The sequence below is a fragment of the Brachyistius frenatus genome, unplaced genomic scaffold (assembly GCF_029030835.1).
Source record: "Brachyistius frenatus isolate BFR_SWC_R1_liver_20210118 unplaced genomic scaffold, ASM2903083v1 Contig_49, whole genome shotgun sequence".
NCBI classification, from domain to species: domain Eukaryota; kingdom Metazoa; phylum Chordata; class Actinopteri; family Embiotocidae; genus Brachyistius; species Brachyistius frenatus.
In genome coordinates this window covers 411,581-433,742 of record NW_027210648.1, presented here as the reverse complement: position 1 = coordinate 433,742, position 22,162 = coordinate 411,581, and the positions used below count along the sequence as shown (strand labels likewise).

General features: G+C 41.8%; 1 protein-coding gene across 6 annotated transcripts in view; it reads left to right on the top strand.

The window, feature by feature from the left end:
- Positions 1-22,162, top strand: part of btbd8 (BTB domain containing 8) — a 28,081-nt gene continuing 5,919 nt past the window's right edge. Inside the window, exons 1-17 of one of the 6 annotated variants that reach the window (XM_069703968.1) lie at positions 88-308; positions 1,857-1,877; positions 2,417-2,535; positions 4,693-4,872; positions 7,341-7,465; positions 7,828-7,945; positions 9,198-9,287; positions 9,974-10,054; positions 10,141-10,237; positions 11,915-12,003; positions 13,975-14,077; positions 14,571-14,753; positions 14,860-15,030; positions 17,244-17,373; positions 18,258-18,319; positions 19,053-19,596; positions 20,993-21,080. In XM_069703968.1, coding sequence (XP_069560069.1) covers positions 2,432-2,535; positions 4,693-4,872; positions 7,341-7,465; positions 7,828-7,945; positions 9,198-9,287; positions 9,974-10,054; positions 10,141-10,237; positions 11,915-12,003; positions 13,975-14,077; positions 14,571-14,753; positions 14,860-15,030; positions 17,244-17,373; positions 18,258-18,319; positions 19,053-19,596; positions 20,993-21,080 — 2,165 coding nt within the window. In that variant the 5' untranslated portion in view covers positions 88-308; positions 1,857-1,877; positions 2,417-2,431. The other 5 variants (XM_069703967.1, XM_069703970.1, XM_069703969.1 and 2 more) reach the window with 5 other exon arrangements.

Genomic DNA, 22,162 nt, shown 5'->3' with positions numbered 1-22,162 from the left:
GTGGGCCGATCCGTCCTCGTTGTCCTGGTGAGGAGGCGAGCAGCGTGCAGCGGTGATGGCAACAACATCGGTCAGTGGGTCAGCCCGTAAATGTACATGTACTCTGCTAGTAAGTGTTACCGAACCTCACACTAACAGACAGTTATCGGCTGCAGTTCATTTATCTGGACCTTTTTTTGTATTATTATTGTAAACTGTTCAAGAAGAAAGAGAACTATTAATGGACGCTCATCAGCTCGAGCTAGCATGCTAGCTGCGAGAAGAAAATGAGGATGAGAGTGTTAGCTGACAGTGCAGAGACAGTACAGAGACAGTACAGAGACAGTACAGAGACAGTACAGAGACAGTACAGAGACAGTACAGAGACAGTACAGAGACAGTACAGAGACAGTACAGAGACAGTGCAGAGACAGTACAGAGACAGTACAGAGACAGTACAGAGACAGTACAGAGACAGTGCAGAGACAGTACAGAGACAGTGCAGAGACAGTACAGAGACAGTACAGAGACAGTACAGAGACAGTGCAGAGACAGTGCAGAGACAGTACAGAGACAGTGCAGAGACAGTACAGAGACAGTGCAGAGACAGTGCAGAGACAGTACAGAGACAGTGCAGAGACAGTACAGAGACAGTGCAGAGACAGTACAGAGACAGTACAGAGACAGTACAGAGACAGTGCAGAGACAGTACAGAGACAGTACAGAGACAGTGCAGAGACAGTGCAGAGACAGTGCAGAGACAGTACAGAGACAGTGCAGAGACAGTACAGAGACAGTGCAGAGACAGTACAGAGACAGTACAGAGACAGTGCAGAGACAGTACAGAGACAGTACAGAGACAGTGCAGAGACAGTGCAGAGACAGTGCAGAGACAGTACAGAGACAGTACAGAGACAGTACAGAGACAGTAGTACAGAGACAGTACAGAGACAGTGCAGAGACAGTGCAGAGACAGTGCAGAGACAGTACAGAGACAGTACAGAGACAGTACAGAGACAGTGCAGAGACAGTGCAGAGACAGTACAGAGACAGTACAGAGACAGTACAGAGACAGTAGTACAGAGACAGTAGTACAGAGACAGTACAGAGACAGTACAGAGACAGTAGTACAGAGACAGTAGTACAGAGACAGTACAGAGACAGTGCAGAGACAGTGCAGAGACAGTGCAGAGACAGTGCAGAGACAGTACAGAGACAGTGCAGAGACAGTGCAGAGACAGTGCAGAGACAGTGCAGAGACAGTACAGAGACAGTGCAGAGACAGTGCAGAGACAGTACAGAGACAGTACAGAGACAGTGCAGAGACAGTACAGAGACAGTGCAGAGACAGTGCAGAGACAGTACAGAGACAGTGCAGAGACAGTACAGAGACAGTGCAGAGACAGTACAGAGACAGTACAGAGACAGTGCAGAGACAGTACAGAGACAGTAGTACAGAGACAGTACAGAGACAGTGCAGAGACAGTGCAGAGACAGTACAGAGACAGTACAGAGACAGTAGTACAGAGACAGTAGTACAGAGACAGTACAGAGACAGTACAGAGACAGTAGTACAGAGACAGTAGTACAGAGACAGTACAGAGACAGTGCAGAGACAGTACAGAGACAGTGCAGAGACAGTGCAGAGACAGTGCAGAGACAGTGCAGAGACAGTACAGAGACAGTGCAGAGACAGTGCAGAGACAGTACAGAGACAGTGCAGAGACAGTACAGAGACAGTGCAGAGACAGTGCAGAGACAGTACAGAGACAGTACAGAGACAGTGCAGAGACAGTACAGAGACAGTGCAGAGACAGTACAGAGACAGTGCAGAGACAGTACAGAGACAGTGCAGAGACAGTGCAGAGACAGTGCAGGACCCACACACATCTACCAACGTAGGTAGGTGTGTGTGTGTGTGTGTGTGTGTGGTTTTTGAACGGAGGCTGATGAGATATCTATTAAACGTATCTTTACGAGACTTTCTATTCTCCGTGATCGTATCATGGGTGTTTTTCTCCTGGAAAGCCAGTGGAAGCGGGTTGTTTATTATGGAAGCTATTATTGGCGATTCAATTCTAATTGAATGTCTCGTGCTGATTGTGTGTCGTTGTCGCCAGCACCTCTTCCCATTTCCATTGATTTCTCTCAAACTGGTCAAACAGCCTCTCTGAAGTGCAATTTCGATTCACGAAGACTGTGTGAAACATGTTGTTGCTCTTTGGACAGTGCAGTGGTTAGTACCCTGTACTATTGAACGATATGTTAGAGTACTTTCAGTTATGAAAACCTGATAGCTCAGTGATACCTGCAGGTATATTTGTCATAATCTGTGCCTTCCACCCCAGACATGTTTTACAAATCCAACCACGGGATGTTATCTGGTCCTCTTCAGTCAGAGCTGCTTAATCATTGACTGTCTTTGCCTGTATCTTAGAGAACATAACAAGCCATGATCACCACTGAGGCTGCGAGAGAGTTCCAGGCCAAAGAGCGCAAATACAAAGATCAGCTGAAGAGATGTTTATCATCGGCTTTGTCTGCAGACCTTAACAGGTAAGTCACGTGACAGCATCCAGAGACCTACAAAATATAGAAAAACCCAGTCGTTTGCTTTATTACCACAGCGATACAAAGCGGTCTCAAAGTACGACTGTTCTTGGGGATTTGGTTTGGTTGGTTTCTGTTAAAGGCATTTGAAGGGTTTTTAATCAACCAACCAGCCAGCAATAGTGAACTGGTAGAATTATTCTGCTGTTTGAACAGGATTGTTTTTGTGATCTTTTACATTAAAAATGTATATTATTTCAACTTATGCTGAGAAGTGTTAAAAATATGAATGAATATTGAATAAGTTAAGATTGAATTAAGGTTTCTGGTCAAACCGCTCTTTCCAGGGTGAGAAACTCAATGTTCAAGTTGAACTAGAAATGTATGGATCTTCACACATTTGTTAAAGTGGTGCTTGAGAGTTTGTGAACCCTTCAGAATTCTTTATATTTCTGCATAAATATCTCCTGAAACATTTAATTAATTTTAGATGAATAATACATTTTCTGCAGCTGATCCAATCCACGCCCCACCACCACACTTGTATTTGTAACGATTAACTGACAAAATATTTTGTGTGCCCTTCAAACCACCAGTAATTTTCGTGTTTGGCCTATTTAGACTCAGATTTAGACTTTATTAATCCCACAGTGGGGAAATGTAGTCGTCACAGCACCATAGAAACACAAAAAAAGTGCACACAATATGAAAAAAAATGTAGAAATACCAATACATAAAATAAGAGATAAAAATAATTATTTTAGAAAAAATTAGAGCAATGAATAAATACACACACACACACACAGATTATAGACACAAAAATAAATATATACAGTTTAGGACTCCACCGATCCATAGTCACAGATTGTAAATGGTCTGTACTTGTATAGCGCTTTATCACCTTTCGGTCTCAAAGTGCTTTAACATGGTTTCCCCATTCACACACTAATGAGACAGATCACCATGCAAGGCGCTGCCATCAGGAGAACATTCACACACTGATGGTACAACATCAGGAGCAACTTAGGGTTCAGTGTCTTGCTCAGGGACACTTAGGCATGTGGACAGGAGGAGCTGGGGATTGAACCACCAACCTTCTGATTAGTGTTCAACCCACTCTACCGTCTGAGCCACAGCCTCCCTTGTGCTTTATTTCTACCAAAGAATGATTCAAGAAAAAAGTTTATGTTTTGGAATGACCAAGTCAAAGTTCTACCATAATTTAATAGTTATGATGTTGAACGAGCTGAAGAGAACAGTTCATGTGAGAACACTGATCGCCATCCCAGAGCTGTTCTGTACGGGAGAATGGTCAACGTACTGTCATCGGTCGATAATGGGAATGTTTTCGCAGTTATTGCTGCACAATAGAGTCACACCACATTTTGAAAGGTTCATATACGTTTAACACTCCCCAATATGTAGTGTTGAACCATTTTTCTCAATAAAAGTATTTTTATACAGTATATTTTGTATATTTTGTACTCGTGTTTAATTGGGTTCGTCTATTTAATTTTAGGGCGTGTGTGAAATTCTGATGATGTTTTAGTTGCTATTTAAGCAGAAATATTGAAAGTTCAAAAGTTTTCATAAACTTTCATCAGCACTGTACATAGAATAGAATAAGAATAGCCAAGGGTGGAGTTTTTCCTCCGATAATAGGATCAGTGGATCTGAAATATGAAACTTGGCTCACAGCAAAGTTGCACTACATTTCACTGCTGACTGGAAGCTCACAAGAATCAAGCTCACGTGGATTCGAGCAGTTCATGGATGTGAATTTCCTTTTTGCATGAGTGGCTTGTCAATTTGGGCGTTTCTCGTCGGAGGATTACAAAAATGGACAGGACATGAGCCTTTAACTCATAACGCCCAGTTGGCTGGTTTCTGGGTCACCCAGATCAGTCATTGAGGCGGGACGAGATTTAATGATGGTGAAGAAATGGACTGCCTCAGGACTCTGCTTGTGTTATTCTGAAGAGGAAAAATAGGCCATCAAACTAATCTTTGAATCGCTGGTCTTTGTTTATTGTCTATATTCTATGTTGCCTTTTAAAAGTACATTCAATATGAAAACATCATGTCCAACCTAGTTTATTTTGTTCTGTGATTTGCCTTTTGAGGGATCTGCCCCTGATAACGTGCTGTAATGTATTTCCCCAGGTTGCTGCAGGAGGAACTGGAGGCTGATGTTTCTCTGTATGCCGGCTCGGGTTCGCTCCGAGTACACAGAGCCATACTGTTGGCCCGAGTTCCTCATATCCTTCAGGGACAGACACACAAAGATCCCATCATCCTTCATCTGCCCGGCTCTGAGCTCTCTGAGCTGAAAGATTTCCTCAGGTAGGCACTGGGCTCCTCCGTATTTGCTGATTTAGACAACTTCTATTTGCAGCTCGAGAAGACAGCTACAATAGTACAAGTACTATTCACATGAAGCCTTATTCTGCATCTGCTTTCTAGTACATGTTAAGAGACATCACTTCACCTTATCTGTTACAGTTTCAGTGCCTCTCTGATAGAGGGCGCCAAGAACATCATATTTAATCTGCAGGGTTTGCTTTTCAAGGAGGATTGCAGATGCTGCAGCTATTGAATAATAAAGTATTATCACATTTTCACGTTAGTGTCGAGACACACAAAGCACAAAAAGAGTGTTTATAATCACCTGCTGAAAGGTTCTAGTGTAACATTTGCATAGTTTTCAGCAAAGCTTTGTTGTGCACCCTGAACCAGGATGACTTGTTCCTTTAGTCCTAATTATAGGACTATTGTAAATATTATTAAAGTGCCATGGAGTTAAAAATTCAGTTTCAAATTCCTCTCACATACAGTACAAGAAATGCAGCACTGCTAATCCCACTTGTTCAGTTGTGGAGGAGTTTTTTTGTGTTCACTAATCTCCCATTATACATAATGTTATATGGAACTAAACTAATATTGAACATTACTGCTTCTGAAAGGTTCGGCTTTTCTTTTTTTGTTACTCAGAGGGAAGGCAGCAAAGGAAAAGCTGCAAACTGGACACTGACGTTATTACCAGCCAAATTATCTATTAAATATTGCTGTTTAAAATTGAAAAGGAGTGAAAAAATGTTAATCCATTTGGAATTTTAAATGAAAATTCCTCACAGCATTCTGTCGAAACTGTAGCTGAATGATATAAATCCTTGCAAAAGATGCTAAATTAAAGGGAGGTTGGCTGTGTGCTCACGCTGTGGTGGTGCAGTTGAAAGGGGGCTTTAATGCAAAGCTGCTAGTTTAGTAATCAGTCTTCTAATTAGATTTTCACCTGGAATCATGGTCATGGAGTTTTTAATCAAAGGTATGAAGTGCTCAGTATTTGATGGTCTCTTCATTTTAAAGCCATTGGTCCTTCATACTTAGAGGGCCTCCAGGTTATCACTTCAAATTTGATGACGCTGCCAATATGTTACCTGAGTTCTGTTACCAAAAGCAAAATTATACTTTTTTTTCAGTTCCCTTTAGTTTGATGAATATAAACAACTTGTAGATCAGGAAGGAAACAATGCCGGGGAAACAAAAAGGCAGAAATTTGTACTGACAGACTCATTTAAAAATCACTGGAAGACAGACATTAAGTTGATTTGATTAACGCAGACTGCTGTTGCCTCATACTTTATAATGGACAAGGACTTTTGATTTTGATCTTTTAATTGGCAGTTTAAACGGGAGGAAAGATTAAAACAAGCATATGTGCATATCAGCATGTGAGTAAAAAAAGGTGAACCTACCTGTGAAGCCCTTTGCCACCAGGGTGACCCATCTGAGTTTAAAAGGGAACTGAGCTGATGTTTCTAAAGGTCTTGGGAAGCACTACTGAACATGTGGAAAAACGCTGTTTGCTGAATCGGAGATAACATTGCCATATCTGATAAAATGCTTCAAATCTCCAGGATTGGATGGAGGTGAAAACGACAAATTTGAAAATAAAATAGAATGTCTGGCTGCTGTTCATCTCTGCTTCAGAGTAGCAGCTTGAGGTTAAATCAGCTACTAGTATAACAGGCTGTTCACACATGGATACTCCGTTTGGCCGGCTATCTCTTCCCTCTCACAAGCCTAAAACCTTTGTGCATGTGGAACATGCACAAATCTCCAACCGTCGAACTGTCCGTTGTCGAGTTGCACCGTGGGTACCAGGTTTTGTCTGGAATTAAAAATGATAATCTCTGCTACTCCTGCATAGATTTTAAACCTTTTTTTAAGCAGTCCAATTTGAATCGGACAGGAGTGCAACACATTTTAGATTACAGTGATTTAATTTAGACAGGGTAATAACAAAGTACCAATTCATCTGATACCAACTTTTAATACTTGCTGATTTCCAGGCCTGAGTTCACCCCACACATTTTGGGTGGACACTTGATACCCAGTCTTTCTCCAGAAAAGCCTCCTTTCAGATTTGCTCTGAAGCTGGGTGGCCCAGGGCTCAATGGAGGGATTACATCACCCAGCTGGCTTTAAAACATTTGGAACATCTGTTTGAAGTTTCTGGAGAAAAAGCTTCTGGAAAAAGCGTGTTTGGGTTGTTCTGCTCACTCTGTTGCTTCTATAACAATGACCATTACAACAACTAATGTATAGAAAGATAGCAACATGGTGTGATCCATGGCAGATTCACTTTGGGCCTAACTGGTTGCCTCCCATACAGAGTAACTTCATACGTTTGCCAGCCTCTGCATAAAATGCCTCAGTGAGCAGAAGTCACAGCGCATCAAATGAGACTGTAATTTAAATACGTATGAAAGGCCCGATTTTAATTAACTTTTGGAGTCTCGCCCCTGCAGGCGCGTGTACACGGCAGACCAGAGCATGCGCTCGGCTGAAATAATCCCAGATGTTGAGGGCTCTGTGCCAGAAAGCCTTCTGCCCGCTCCTGACCCGGCGGACCACCAGAGCTGCACTGACTCAGGTAGACAGATGAAGGGTTTATTGTCAGTTATGTGACCGTTCAGCTGCCCTCCTCCCTCCACTTTCCTCACATCATATTATCTCAGCCATAATCCATTTAGGAGCTAATCGCATTTGGATCTCTGTTGTTGTTACTGCTAATTACAGCACGGCCACGCTATGGAAAATGTATGATTTAGCTCTTCTTTATTTCTTTTTTATGGTATTTGTACTTCAGGAATTTAATGATAGCAAATTCTGCTTTTTTCACACACACACACACACAAATACCCACATATGTGGCCTTCACAATAATCTACACCTAAAGCCTTTCTCCTCTTCGCTCTCTCCCTTCTGTCCTTCTTGATTATTCATCTCGACCAGACGCTGTCGTTCTCGAGCCGGCCTCTGGCCTCGGAGCGGACTTGCTGGATCTGTACCAACGGGGCGAACAGTGTGACATCACCATTCAAGTAGCAGAGCAGGTCTTCTCCTGCCACAGGTAGAGCTATTTATGGTGACAGCTCAGCCATCTCTGTCGACACATCTGGAATTCAAAAGCTCAGTCTGTATTTTTTTTCGCATCCACGGTGTCGGTAATAATCTTCAGGACATCACTGCCACATTTACCAGATGTAAAAACACGGCGGAGGTCGCACATATGCTGTTGACTCACGCGAAATGTGGAGCAGCAGTAGGTGGTCATTCAGTGATGCAGAGGTAGTAGTAGCAGCTGGTTACCATGGAGACAGGTTTCTCCCAGCTCCTGCTCAGGGGAGCAGCCAGCCAGCGAAGCTCGTCAGAGAGGAGAGGCTGGGCTCTTTTTTTGGTTCCTCTGCAGCAGCGATCTGTGTGACGGCGAAGTGTTAGCTGTTGCTGTAGTTCTCACCCAGAAGCTGAGCCAGGGTTTCCCCGGCCCTTTACCCATACTGAATAAATGTATATAAAAAATTAAATAAATATATATTTTCCATTTACAGAAGAGACATGGTGACAAAATTAAAATATAGCAAATTCATAGTCACACACACACACACACACACACACACACACACACACACACACACACACACACACACACACACACACACACACACACACACACACACACACACACACACAGGAACCCAACAACATTTACATATAGCGCCATATCACAGTACCTCATTGGTGTAAAGTTGTTACATTATTATAACATTTACATTATTCATATAATGAATATGGAATCTAAATGCCTGGTGTTAAAATTATGTTTCTAGATTAAGTTTGTCGCTTTTGCTAAAATAAAAGCAAATTTGAATAGGAAAAAAAAAAAGCATTTTACAGAGGCTGAGACAGGAACTTTACAGAGAAGTGCTTTAAAGATGGAAATGCAAATACGTATTTTCATTGATATTTTCATTGAGGTCTGTATGGTTAACATGCAAAATGTAGAGATGTTTTTGTGATGTCAGAAATAAAATACAGAGATGAATGGTCGACAGTAGTAAGCAGATTTATGTATGTAGTTCACTAAAACCCAAGGACAAGCTTTTTGGTTGGTTGAAATGGAAAGCAATCCTGCTACAGTATAATCAGGGCCTGGGAGATTAAAAGCACTCTCGAGACTATAAAACACACAAGATAGTTTTTTTGTCCTCTTGCTTATCACTTCAAAGCCTTTTAAGTGCACACAGTCCCAGCAGATGACATGTGAAATATTAAATGGATGGGTGGATCTAACATGCAACTGCCTGCTTTTATTGGGTTTCTAGGGCAATCCTGTGTGCGCGGTCTCAGTACTTCCGAGCCATGCTTAGTGGAAGTTGGATTGAGAGCTCCAGACAGTGCATCACTCTGCAAGGGTAAGACTGGTACATGATTATCATCTAGCAGCAGGTCAATAATACACCTCCACTCCTAGAAGAACAATTCCACACATTGTTCCTGAAACAACACAGCTGAATTACTGCATGCACCGCTTTCATTATTCATGTCTTCCCACAGCTCACAATGCCATGTTTTAACTCCACAGACCGCAGTCACAGCCTCCCGCTGACAGGGAAATCTCAAATAGTTTGCTCTGATTTCTACCAAGTAAGACCGCAGTGTTAGCTCTGTGAGGCACACAAATGTCTTCCCATCCACTGCATGCTGAAGAATCCCCCACCACCACCACCCCCTCCCCCACCCGCCCCGCAGTCTCCTTCTTTCAGAGTGGCAAATGAAGTCCACTATTTTTCCTCCAGGGATAGATGTGTCACTCACCTCAGCGTTACTGGTCTGAGGGTAACGGGGGAAGACACGGCTGTTGAGAATGGAGAGCAGCTCCACTGATGTGCAGGGGAAACCTTTGAGGTGGCCCTCAGGTTGCAGTCACATGGATCGAGTGTGCATTCTCAGTTCTGTTTGCAGCCCTTATGCAAAAATATGTAATTTACACTTTATGTTTGGACTAACGTGTAGAATATCAGGGTGGGATCTGTGACAATTTTGGATGTTAACCAGTGATAAATGACTTATACAAATTTTATTGTGTTGATGTTTTCAGCTTGGGTCCAGATGAGATGGAAATCCTGCTCCAGTTCATGTATGGCGCCATCGTGGACCTGCCCAGCGGAGCCAGTGCCAGGTACTATATGTCAACAAACAGGCCGTTCTGAATCAGAACACAGGACCAGAAAACAAGCTGACCTGTATGTGTCTCCTGTCCCACAGTCAGGTGGTGTTGGCTGCAGACATGTTGGGTTTGGAGGGGCTGAAAGATGTAGTGGAGATGGTTCTTACCCGAGACTGCTGCCGCTTCTTCCCCAAGGTCAGTTATACAGAAGTAGTGAATGCCCTAAAGGATGTATTATTATTATTATTTTTTTTTTAAATAGGCTTATGTAAGTGATATTAAGAGGAACATAACAAATTTTACCTTTGTTCAAATATGTTGAATTTCAGACTACACATACAGTAATGCTGGGCAGTTAGAACAAACATTTTTATCACTGTATTTTTTTTGATGGTGTATCACAGCAGTTTATTTCTTTGCATGACCAAGCTTTTATATAGGTTAATAGTTTATCGGAAGTACATAATAACATTTAATTGTTATGTATATATTTCACACTTGAATAAAGGCTTGGTGGGAATCCTTATTTTCTTCCATAACTTGAAATTTTGCAAAGTACACTGATATTGCAGTACATTTCTACGCAGCATAATGCTAGGCAGTGTAATTTTGTACAGGGGTCCCATCAACACAGCAAAAAGGTAGTTACCTGGTTATGACCTCAGTTCGATGAGTGTGAATAGTTCGCTGCCTGTTATGAAGTTACACTAACTGTTTCAATGCTGCACCGATACGGCTGTATATAAAATGTTAATTATGATACAGAAATTAAAAGTCAGTGTACTGGATGAACCTGCACACCACCCAGCACTAACATACAGTTTATGATTAGTAGAAGGTACTTTCCAGGATTCACAGTTATTTTCAATTTTAGGTTTTTCATCCTTGAACATAAAATTTTAACAAAATTTGAGCTTTAGAAATTGATGAACATATTTTGTTCGTGCAGTACTTTGTAAACATAATATCAATAAAAACTGCTCCAAACCTGAAGATTTTGAATCAAATTAAGACTTTCTTCATATCAAATCATCATGCCTGCCTAAACCTACGCATGAATAAAAGTAGACCATGTAATAGCATTAAGCTACCCTGACATCTATGCCTAAGCTTTATACCTACTGTACGTAAAGATGAAGTTGCATTACACTTAGAGGTTTTTGTATCGCGTTTATTTGCATCTGAATTCATGAAGCAAAAATCGGTTAATCAGTGTGCTTGAAACAAAAGGCCGATGTGTCACTGGTCAATATGGAGTGCTTTTTTTGATACGAACAGTATTTCATGCCCTTTAAAAACAAAAGGGCCAGATTTACTAGAAGAATGTGTGCCTCAGTTTTCACTGAGGTTGTTTTTGCAGTCTGTGCATATTTGGCTCCGGATGTCCTCAGACAAGCAGCTCATTACAGTTGGTCAGTTCCTGCACTGCGTCTGGGACAGCCTCCTGAGTCACACTCTCCTTGTGAAGGACAGCTCACAGACACCGTTCAGCAGTGGCATTTCTATGACGTCACCTAAGCTCAGAAAATAAACAATAACGTAGTGATCTTGATTGTAAAACATAGCTTTACTTCACTTGAAACTTTGTTGGAGATGGTGTTAATGTGTTGTGATCAAATTTAAGTTTTCTAAACTCCCAGTCCACTTCTCATTTTACATTATATTAATTGGATATTGGGTTCATGCTTTATTGTTTTTTCTAAGCAATTGTAGTCATATACAAGACTATATTTAGTGCATGTTTCTTACCACCAATGTGATTTTCCTTGTTTCTCTTGAATGGTAAATCATTTTTGTATTATGTTTACACATTGTTACACAATTTGTCACAAAGTGAACGTGCCCTTTGTTTTGCTCCTGGTGTGTTTGCAGCCAGTCGATGGGGTTCAGAGAACAGTTCTTGAGTGCCTCTCCCTCACGCATGCCTTAGGCCTCCATAACCTCCACATGCTGTGTAAGAGGTAAGTGTCTGCGTAAAGCAATTTCTTTTTCTGCACCGGCTGCCACTTACAAGACTCCCACAGTTTTTTAATCCTTTGTTACAGCTTTGAAATTGATTATGTACATATAGACATTTGGAAAAGTCACCACATTTTATGTAACTGTCCAAGAATTTAGATTTTTCTTAAATGTCACTTTAAAACTACATGTAAAACAAAAAAGACAACAAAACAAAAAAGCTCAAAAGCTGTCACCATTCTTGCCACTGCAAGTTACTATGGATTCAGAAAGTACCCATTCACTGTTAGTACACTGTACTAAAGTGTTTTGTTGCTAGGCAACCAGCATATGGGTGCATACCTCTTTTTTGTTAAGTGGCCAAAGGCCAAGGTAGTGATGCAAATTGCTTTAATGAGAAACACCGCTGTTTTGAGGAAAGTGTGATCAGTATTTGCTCAAATACAAATTAGCTACATTTTAGGATTAGAAAATGATTTGGGTTTTTGTACTTAAGTTACAATCTCGAAGATCTCCGTTTTGTTCTCTTTGATGGCATGTCTAGCAGTAAGCAGTTTTTGCAGTTGTGTTTTTGAACTTCACTTCCCTGAGATTTTCCCCTCTGCAGATAATACCCTATGTGATGTGGTTTCACTACTTGAAACTAGTGTGACATCATTGTTATTGCAACACACACACTCTCTGACTCTTTTAATGGGAAACTAAAATATGGAACGTCTGCACCTCCTCAATTGACCAAGGTGTAACCTTGTAGAAATAAAAGCTAGTAGATTTGAGCCAGGCTGGAAAAGGGGCTCTACTTGCATTGAACTGTGGGACATATAAATAGTGCCTCTGACTGACACCTTTTACTTGCAAATACGACAAATCGCCTCTTATCTTTTGTCCACAGCGGTGCTGTGGTGTTTGACACTGCAACTAAATCCATGATGTTAATAGATGCTCATCAACATTTTAGAAGTTAAGCACCTTGAGATGAACAGTTGATGGTGCTAATTCTCCTCCTATGTGCCATTAAACTATAACAGAAAGCGATAGATGCCATTACAACAGTGAAAAACAATGTGGAAATAGTTTTCCAGCTGTTTTTATAGAGATGAATGGAAACGATTCTAATGATTATTAAATATGGTTGCGGTTGGCTCAAATAATCGTAATCAGGAAAATATGTCAAAATCCACCAGAGTGTCATCTAATTCAATGCAATGATAAAGGAAATCTGACCTTTTGTACAAAGGAGTAGAAATGATTATTTGCTTCAGTTTGATTGCTGAATTTGAAATATTTCTTCCTGACTTTACATGTCAAACCTTTGTAAAGATTTTTTTTTACTGACTTTTGGACCCCACTGTGTAGGATAAGCACAGTATACTGCACTGCTTTCATCTCTTTCCTTTTCTATTCATTTTCTGTGCACAGAAACTGTGTTTTTACCCTTTGAGTTTTCCTTCAGCTGATCATATTGCATATTAACTACGGTGTATCACACCCCAGTCAGCAGGCAAAAAGTGTGTGAATGTAGGTTAGGGACAGAGGTTGGGATGTGTTGAGCGAGGCTGTGAGCGGATTGTAATGGTTCTAATGTGAAGTGTGTGTGTGTGTGTGTGTGTGTGTGTGTGTGTGTGTGTGTGTGTGTGTGTGTGTGTGTGTGTGTGTGTGTGTGTGTGTGTGTGTGTGTGTGTGTGTGTGTGTGTGTGTGTGTGTGTTGTGTATGTAGAGTGGGGGGTTGCCTTTGCCTTGTTGTCTTTGCTAAGTCTGATGAATCACGCGATGGTGCAGCGCTGCTCTGTGCAGCAGTGCGTTGCTGAGCGTCTCAACCTCACTCATTCATTCTGTTCCATCAAGCAATGCTGCGCCGGCCGCTGCTCGGAGCCTCTGGGTTTCACTGCACGGACCTTGAAAAGTTTGTCACACTCCGATCAAACTGCTGAGTTGAAAATGCACTCCTGTAACGCTACAATGTGTGTCTTCAGGTGGGTTGCTGAACATTTTGTGAAGGCCTGGTGTGAAAGAAACTTCTCCCTCTTGTCACCTGAGCTCCACAGAGCCTGTCTAACTGCTGTAACTGACACCATGGTGAGTCCCTCCCCGCCAGAGTCATCGGCCCTGCTCTATTGACGTAATAGCACCAATATCAATAGCCCGTTCACCAGTGTTTTTCCATAGGAAGGAAATTGAACATGATCTAATCTAAACGGACCTTTATTATATTCTTAGTTATTAAAGACAAGGTAATTTAGGAATACGATGTGGATGCAGACAGATGGGGAGAAATCCACGCTTGTAATTGATAATTGAGTCTTGAGCCTGAGACAAGACTGTGGGTTTCCTTCTGCGAGTAAAGCAAGACAAACCTATTGTTGCTCACTCTTGGCAAGTGCTGAGGTTCAGAGCCGGCCAAGAACTGTTGCACAGTGTGGGAAATCCCTCCATTGATCAATCAGTGCTGGGCAGGAATAAAGTGTGAATTTTGTTTTTTTATATATATATAGGATTGTGCTCATCTGACTTTACTTTGTGGTCTCGCATAGACAGAGTTTATTTTAGCTGATAGGTGTTTTCCATTCAGACTGTACAGAATGCAGTAACCACGCTCTGTAGCGCTGAGCAGTTGATTGGCAGTCTCCCAGAAGTCAAGTGGGCCCAGCAGGTGAGGAGCCTGGCGACAGAGCTACAGGAAGAGAGCCTGCATGTCATCATCCAGCACTTCCCCAAAGTGACCTGCACTCAGGCTTTCCAGGACCTTCGCAGGGTACGGTGGCGATGCAGCCGTGTTAATGTGCTCTCATTTACTGCGATGACGTGAGGAAATAGTCAGCGTGCTTATTTTTTTCTCCCCGTCTGACGTCGCGTTACAGAGAGAAGAGTTTACCAGAGAGCCAACGCTGTTGAAGAAACTGTGTTCAGCCATCAGGGAAGGCGTGACGGTGGATAACTGCTGTGATCTTTTCACTGCTGTGCACCGTCTGTGTGGAGACGACATTGAGGAGGGTTTTCACCTGGAGCAGGGAGGGCCTAAACAAGAGGAGGTAATATTAAGCAGTTCTTATTACAGCGTACTGTGATCATTAAAGTTCCCATCTCATCTGCGTGGTGGGTTATCAGTGTGGTTCTTTGTTTTTTTTACCAAGCTTTCAAATGCAACTGCATGTCCTGGTTCTGAACCCTTGTTGAGATCACACTACATGTTTTCCCAACAATTATGTCAGATTAGGCCATTAATGAGTCATAAATGGTTGCCATGATTTGGTTGAGAGACATGACAGACTAATCTTAATATTCCTCAGGAAATACGTAAAGTCACTGGAAGGAGGTGTCAGGGACCAACTTCAGGAAACTAGAATGTAAACATAAAATGGTGTCCAAAGAGAATTGTATAATAATGGCTGTCTTGTGTTGGGGAAAAGTCAAAAAGCCTATCGTCCTGTTATTTATGATCAATGAAGTCTAGTTTATTTTGGTTAATAATTTGGCAGTTTGTCTCTTTTCTTGAACAAGGTCTTAAAAATCTTAGCTTGCAACCATTTCGTTCCTTCATGTGATTGGTCATGTGGTGGTCATAATGTTTTACCTCATCTGTGTTTTACCTTATTATAATGAACATGGCCGCTGTCCTTTATTTCACAGGTCCCATACTGTATAAACTATTTTTATTTTTATTTTAAAGCAGGTCTAGGTGCTATATAAATATTGTGAAAGTGTCAAAACGCTCAGTGCACAGAGAAATGCACACAACCTGTGATCAGTAAGTGTGTAGTTAGGACAAGCCGTTTGGATTTATGCGAGTTTGTGATTTCACTGTAAGTCTGTGATGTCACTAACTCACACTTATGTCTGCCCTCAACACGGCCCACCTTTCATCTAGAAAAAAAACAACGTACAGTCATACTATCGCTTCCATCCTGTGGGTGGCCTGAGTGTGTATCACTGAGAAAAGAGTTGGCCTATCAGAGGAGAGGCTACTTGAAATCAAAGTACTGTAATGACAGACACAAACAAGCCTATACTCGATAGAGCTCCAGAGAAAAGCTTGATGCAAAGCTTGATGAGGTGTAAAACTATATTGAGATGGCTTTTGCTACTTAAAACCACAAAAATATTGTGTCATGGATATAAAGAATGCAAATAAAAGACTGGAATAGTATATATAGTGTAAGATATGGGACCTTAATTGTTAATAAGTATTTACACTCAGTTGTCACTTGTGAGTACTAGCAGTGTTCTTCTTTCTTGCCCTTGGCAGAAAATTGCAGTATGCTTTGGCCTGTTTCCTCCAGTTGTAGATCAGTGGAATAGTGCGGCACCATTGGCAACGGAAAGTTTTCCCCAACAAATGCACCCTTCACTCCTGTTTAAGTAACCTTTAATAAAAAAAAAACACAGTGCCTGTCCATTAGAGGAAATTATTCTGCCCTTCTTTAAAAATGAAAGGCAGACAGCAACAGTCCTAAACATGGGCTGGGGAAGTTGGTAGCTAATGGGGGATTAATCAATGCTGTGTTGATTTTGGTCTTTTAATGGGATTTGATGACAATGTCAAAGGCGTAGCATATCACCAGCCTCATCTTAAAATGTCACCATAAGTGAACTGTGCTTCTGATTTCTAAGCTGATGTATCAAGAAGAATTGAAGTGGTGGTATGTGGTTTATCATTAGGCCTATGATGTTAAAAGGTCACAATTAAAACCTCTTATACTTTCTAAGCTAAAGTCAAGATTGGGTAAATTAATTAAATAATTGAAACTGTTAGAATACAGACTAATAAAAGTGTGTGAGCCGGCAGGTTAAGCTTGTGAGATGACTTCCATGGGAAAGTGACCTGGCTGCGCAAGTTGAAGCGCATAACCCCTGTAAATACTGTACAGTATGGCGGAATGGATTAGGCTGAGGGAGACTGTGATGTGTGCCAGCAGCCTTCACTAATCTGGCAGTGTGTCTGCTGGTGAAGGGTGTGTGTGGTTGGAAAGGCGGAAGAGGCGGAGATAGCTCCTCCCTGCCTTCCAGCCCTGTTTTATAACCAGGCATGGAAACAGGAGTATGGGCATCAGCCAGTGACATCACAGATTTTGCTCGAGGGAGCTCAAGTGGATTCTGCAACGGAGACGGAGGGAGGGAGGTAGAGAGGGGAGGAGGGAGGGTATTTGTTGCCATGGTGAAAGGTTCTTCAAGCAGCTGCTGATTCGCTTGTGCTTTAGCGCACCCCCTTCCATTCTTCTCCTTCTTTCCTCTATATTACTGCCAGCCGTTCAGGCAGGAGATTTGTACACTACGCGGGCGGCTCTGGACCTTCCTGCTTCAAACCTTTTACGCGGTTCGCCACACACAGGGATGGGAGCTTCTATCGTCCAAACACAGAGAGAGGATACTAGCAGGTAAAATTGATGTGTGAGCTCTTTATTTTTAAGATATTCATCTGTGTGTATGTGGGTTTTTTTTCCTCTCTCCCTAACCCAGCCTAGTGCTGTAGCAGTGGTTCTGCATCATTAGAGATGAACTGAAGCCCTTGGAGCGTATGCTGTTGGACAATTTAACATTTCCTGCCTTTTTTTTCTACACTGCAACCTGGTCGCTATTAACTCATTTGTCATACGTTTCTGCTATATTCCTGAGGTACATTTTTAACTGTCTTTGGCAGATGAGTGCACACTGTCATGGCAAATGCACCAGATGCACCATGCTTGATTTTAATGGGTGGGAATGAAAGGCTGGATTCCAGTTTTTTACAGTTCAGCACATGTTAATAAGTAGCCACAAATACAAATAACATGCTGCTTCCCTACTGTTGAGCTAGTAATGTGTTGAAATACACTGCATGAATAATTCATTTAGCTGCTATCAGTGTGTGCCAATTACTGGTACATTCAGTACAGTATTCAGCCAGTGTAGTCGGATTCAACAAATGCATTTGAGCAAATACAGTACATTGACCACATTTATTTTTGTTTAGATGAGATAAATCCTTAGGCTCTAAAACTGTTTATATGAAGTACAGAAATAGCCTTGCTTCGTTTGCAAGAGTGCCAGCCAGACATGAGTTACTGATCAATCCATTGATTTCTTGTTTGTTTCCTTACGGTTAGGAGGTAAATGCCAGCTGTGGAAATTGTGAATGAAAAAACTCTAGAACAGATAATGAAGGGCGATGTCTTGAAAATACATTGGTGCATCACTTTTCATCTGCCCAGATTTGAATAACTTGTTTTGCAGGCACAATACTAATTGGTGAGTTCATGTTGCTTTTGTCCTGTTTTGACAGATGCTATTGATAAAGGCGACAGTCGAAGACTTGGTAAAAAGCCTGTATTCACTAGTTCACAGGTAATATTTTTACAATGTGTTCATTCAAAGGCTTACTTTTGGACTAAAAACAAGATCATGTTATTTGTTGTTGTTGATTTTGATTTAGTTGCTGATGTGAAGGCCTGTTGTAGCTCTGAGAAATCCATGTTAGATATAATTCCTGTCAGTCAGTACAGTCCATGGCCATCAGATGCCATATGTCATAAATGCCCCACCCTCACAGCAAAGATGGACAGTATGAAATGAGCAGCATTGCCTCTTTAAACAGGTGTATGGCTAAGATAAGCCTGGCAGATGTGATCCAGACAGAGATTGCCAAGGTAAAAGGCGAGAGTGGTTAAGAGCAAAGAACTCCTACAGATCTCTCAGGAAGTGGTGTGATGTTGTCAAATGAGCAATTTGCCATGCTTCAGTCACAAAATGAAATGTAAAGTGGAAAAAAAAGAAGCACAATTTCTTCTTACCAATAATATCAACAAAAAAAACCTGTCGGTAAGAAATTAGCTCACGTCATTAAATAAAGACACAACAGGTAGGTTCTACTGATGAGCACTAAGTATAGAGATTTGTGCTGACTGTACAGATCTCAGAGATTAGACCGCATCATGTCTGATGGTATGCTCCAGTGGCCCGTGGAAAACTGCTCTAATATTATTCTGGTTTTTATAACTATGATCTGTTTATTTTTTGCTGATTAACCCAGTTCAGTAACACAGTTACATGGCTAATTTGCTTTTTTCCCCCCCTGCAGTCAAAGGCTGTGAAATGCTCTTCATCTGTATCTGAGAGTACCCATGTGCACAGGACCCAGAGGGTGTCTGAAAACAGAACCTCTTCCTCCCATAGTGCTGCATCAGCCATGAAGTCTGATGGACTGGGGACAGCTAACAAACCAGGGGACAGTCACACACCCAAGGCAAAGAATGTGAAGAAGCCAGGAGACAAGGGTGTAGCAGCAAAAGCAAAGACAGCCTCAGTTGGCGCACCAGTGGTCAATGGCACAGGAGCTGCAGGGGCCAGACGGGATGTGGCCAGTGCCAATGGCCCCAGAAGCGCTCATGGGGCTAGAGAACAAGAAAAGAAGCCGAACCCTGGTGCGAGGCCTAAAACCTCCCCGCCGAGCTGCACAGCTACGAGCCAGACAGCAGTAATGAAAGCTCAGAAAAGCTCAGTAGGAAAGGCTGACAACACGGCTGGCACCACCCAAGCCCAGCCCAGTGCTTCCTCCACATCAGGCAGTGCCTCCCCAGAGAACGGCGCCAGCAGCCCTCGCAATGACACCCACTCCATTCCAGGTTTACACTCTTTATTGACTTCTTATACATTTCGTCACCGTGACTGACACCAATTACCGTGTAATACATCACTGCAGCCGAGCTAAAGTGTCAGCGAGTCAGCTCCAGGGATAATACTGTAGTTGAAACATGAAAGGACCTGCAGACTAATTAGTATGATGAATGCTATGCTTTGGCCAAGAGGGATTTTTGAAAGACAAGGATAGTGTCACGTATGAGTTTTGATTCATCAGGAAACAGAAGCACATGTGGCTGTCCTTGGCAGCCTGTTGCTATCAGACGAGCAGCAGAGGTCGAAGCCCTTTACAGCTGTCGCACACGGTGGACTGATCACTTTGAGCTTTTTTGGTGAATATAGCTTCAGAGAGGTGCAGGATTCCCATATGATATTAGTTTTCGCGGCTCAAGGGGGCCTTAGCTGTCAGTCATGCTAGTAGTAGCATAGCACGTGTCCCTGTGCTCCACTCAGAAAGGGACTAAATGTCTGTGATGTAAGGCACATTACACTATCTTACTAAGTATACCTCCGACACTGAAATTTATTTGGGATGAATGGATGGATAGATGAGTGGATGGCGAGACGGGTGGATAATAGGTAGGTAGGTAGGTAGGTAGGTAGGTAGGTGGACGGATAGATAGGTAGATAAACAGACAGACAGATAGATAGGTAGACGGACAGATAGATAGGTAGATGGATAGACAGATAGGTAGACGGATAGACAGATAGGTAGACGGATAGACAGATAGGTAGATGGATAGACAGATAGGTAGATAGGTAGATAGATAGATGATTGGATGTTTTTTGTTTTTTTTCTAACCACTGGTCTATGTGCATTTGGGATTTCCTGATGGACTTAAGCAAAGAGCGCTCATCAAATTTTGTCACAAACTCAAGAAATAGGCTTCGAAAACCCTTCAAATGCTTCAGAAAGCCAACGGCAATGACGCAATGAGCCGGGCGAGGTGTTTTTCGTGGCATTTGTGTTTCATGAGTAAAGAAGTTACGTCAGGTCAATAAACCATTCAGTGCATTTGACCTGAACTGTGGCGCAGTGGACCTGGGTTCAACAACATGACAGTGCTCATGAAATCATAAATGTGCACATACCAATGGTCATGAAAGGGTGTGAGACAAAGGTGCTAATGTTGATGAAGAGATGTTACTTTCTCATGACTATTATTGTGTGCATTATTGTGCTGCGCTGCATTTGTGCGCAACAGGAAACAGTCCTGGAACTGTTTAAATGTACTTTGTAGAGAGATGGATAGATATTTGGATAAATGCATGGATGGAAAATACCTACGTGTTGCCTCGTTTGATTGTTTTCAATCCTATCTGCCGCGACAGACCTCTTTCTCAAAGTTTGCTGTGCGTTTGGTTCGTGTTCTGTTTTAGGTGCAAAGCCCAAACACCAGGCAAAGGCAGTAAACAAATCCCCACTGACAAAACCTCCTCAGAGATCAGATACAACAAAGACCAGCAGGTGAGATTTACTCCTTCGCATGACAGTTTGTATCAATCCAATTATTCAATCAAATGCTCAGTGGAACAACTGGCTTGTTGTGTAAGTCAAGTGAGGTTTTGTAAGATTCTCTTGAAGTGTTCAGGAAGTAAGTCAACAATCCTGCATGCGTTTGGTTTATACCAGTACATAAAACAACATCAAAAAGAGAACATTGTACAACTGTGAATAAACAATGCTCCTGTGTAACCCATAACTGAGACAAATGAATTCAGTTTTGCTTACCACTAAGAAGTGTGCCTGCCATAGGAATACGGAGTCTTTAACTTTACATGCAACTTGCAGAATATTGAAGATGTATCAGAAGGACAAAAACTAAGTAAGTAACTGAGTGAACCAAATAGGGATTATGACAATCCAAATCCAGACAGACTGTCAGAATTTAACATTATTACATAATACACATGCAGGCAAATCAGTAAAAATGATAAAGACAGAAAAAAATAAATGAGCTGACGAGTTTTATGTTTCATTGCAGTCCATCTCAGTGGCATGCATCCCGCTGCAGGTCTTCTATGATCAGTCCTACTTGTACTCAGTGCCAAGACAGCAAAACAGACGGCATAAGACTGAATGTTTAGTAAAGTGAATGTCAGATGAGATGGGTGCTGCAGCACAGGATCACCTGTTTAATTTTAGGTCACGTGTAGTTGTCAGCAGGATAAAAGCAGCTGGGTTGCATATCCTGACAAGCCTCTTATCCGTACTTCAAAGATGTTAAAAATATCTGTTTCACTGTCAGCATCTTACAAACTCCGTCGATCCGAGGAGCAAATTAATATTGAAATGTTTCCCCAGAAAGCAACCATGTGAGGCAAGCAATACACAGCTGATAGCCTAATTCAGGATATATTTGTTGCATTGTTGGTTTGGTTTCTTTTGTAAAGGAACCCATTCATGTAGTTTAATAATTGTTTTTTATTTTTCTGGATTCATGTGATCTAGCACAATGATGTTAGGGGTGTAATGTTGAAGTGTTCTTGGATAGCATTTTTAACATTAAACTCTCCTCAAACAAAACTAATAATTTGCACCTTATAAAT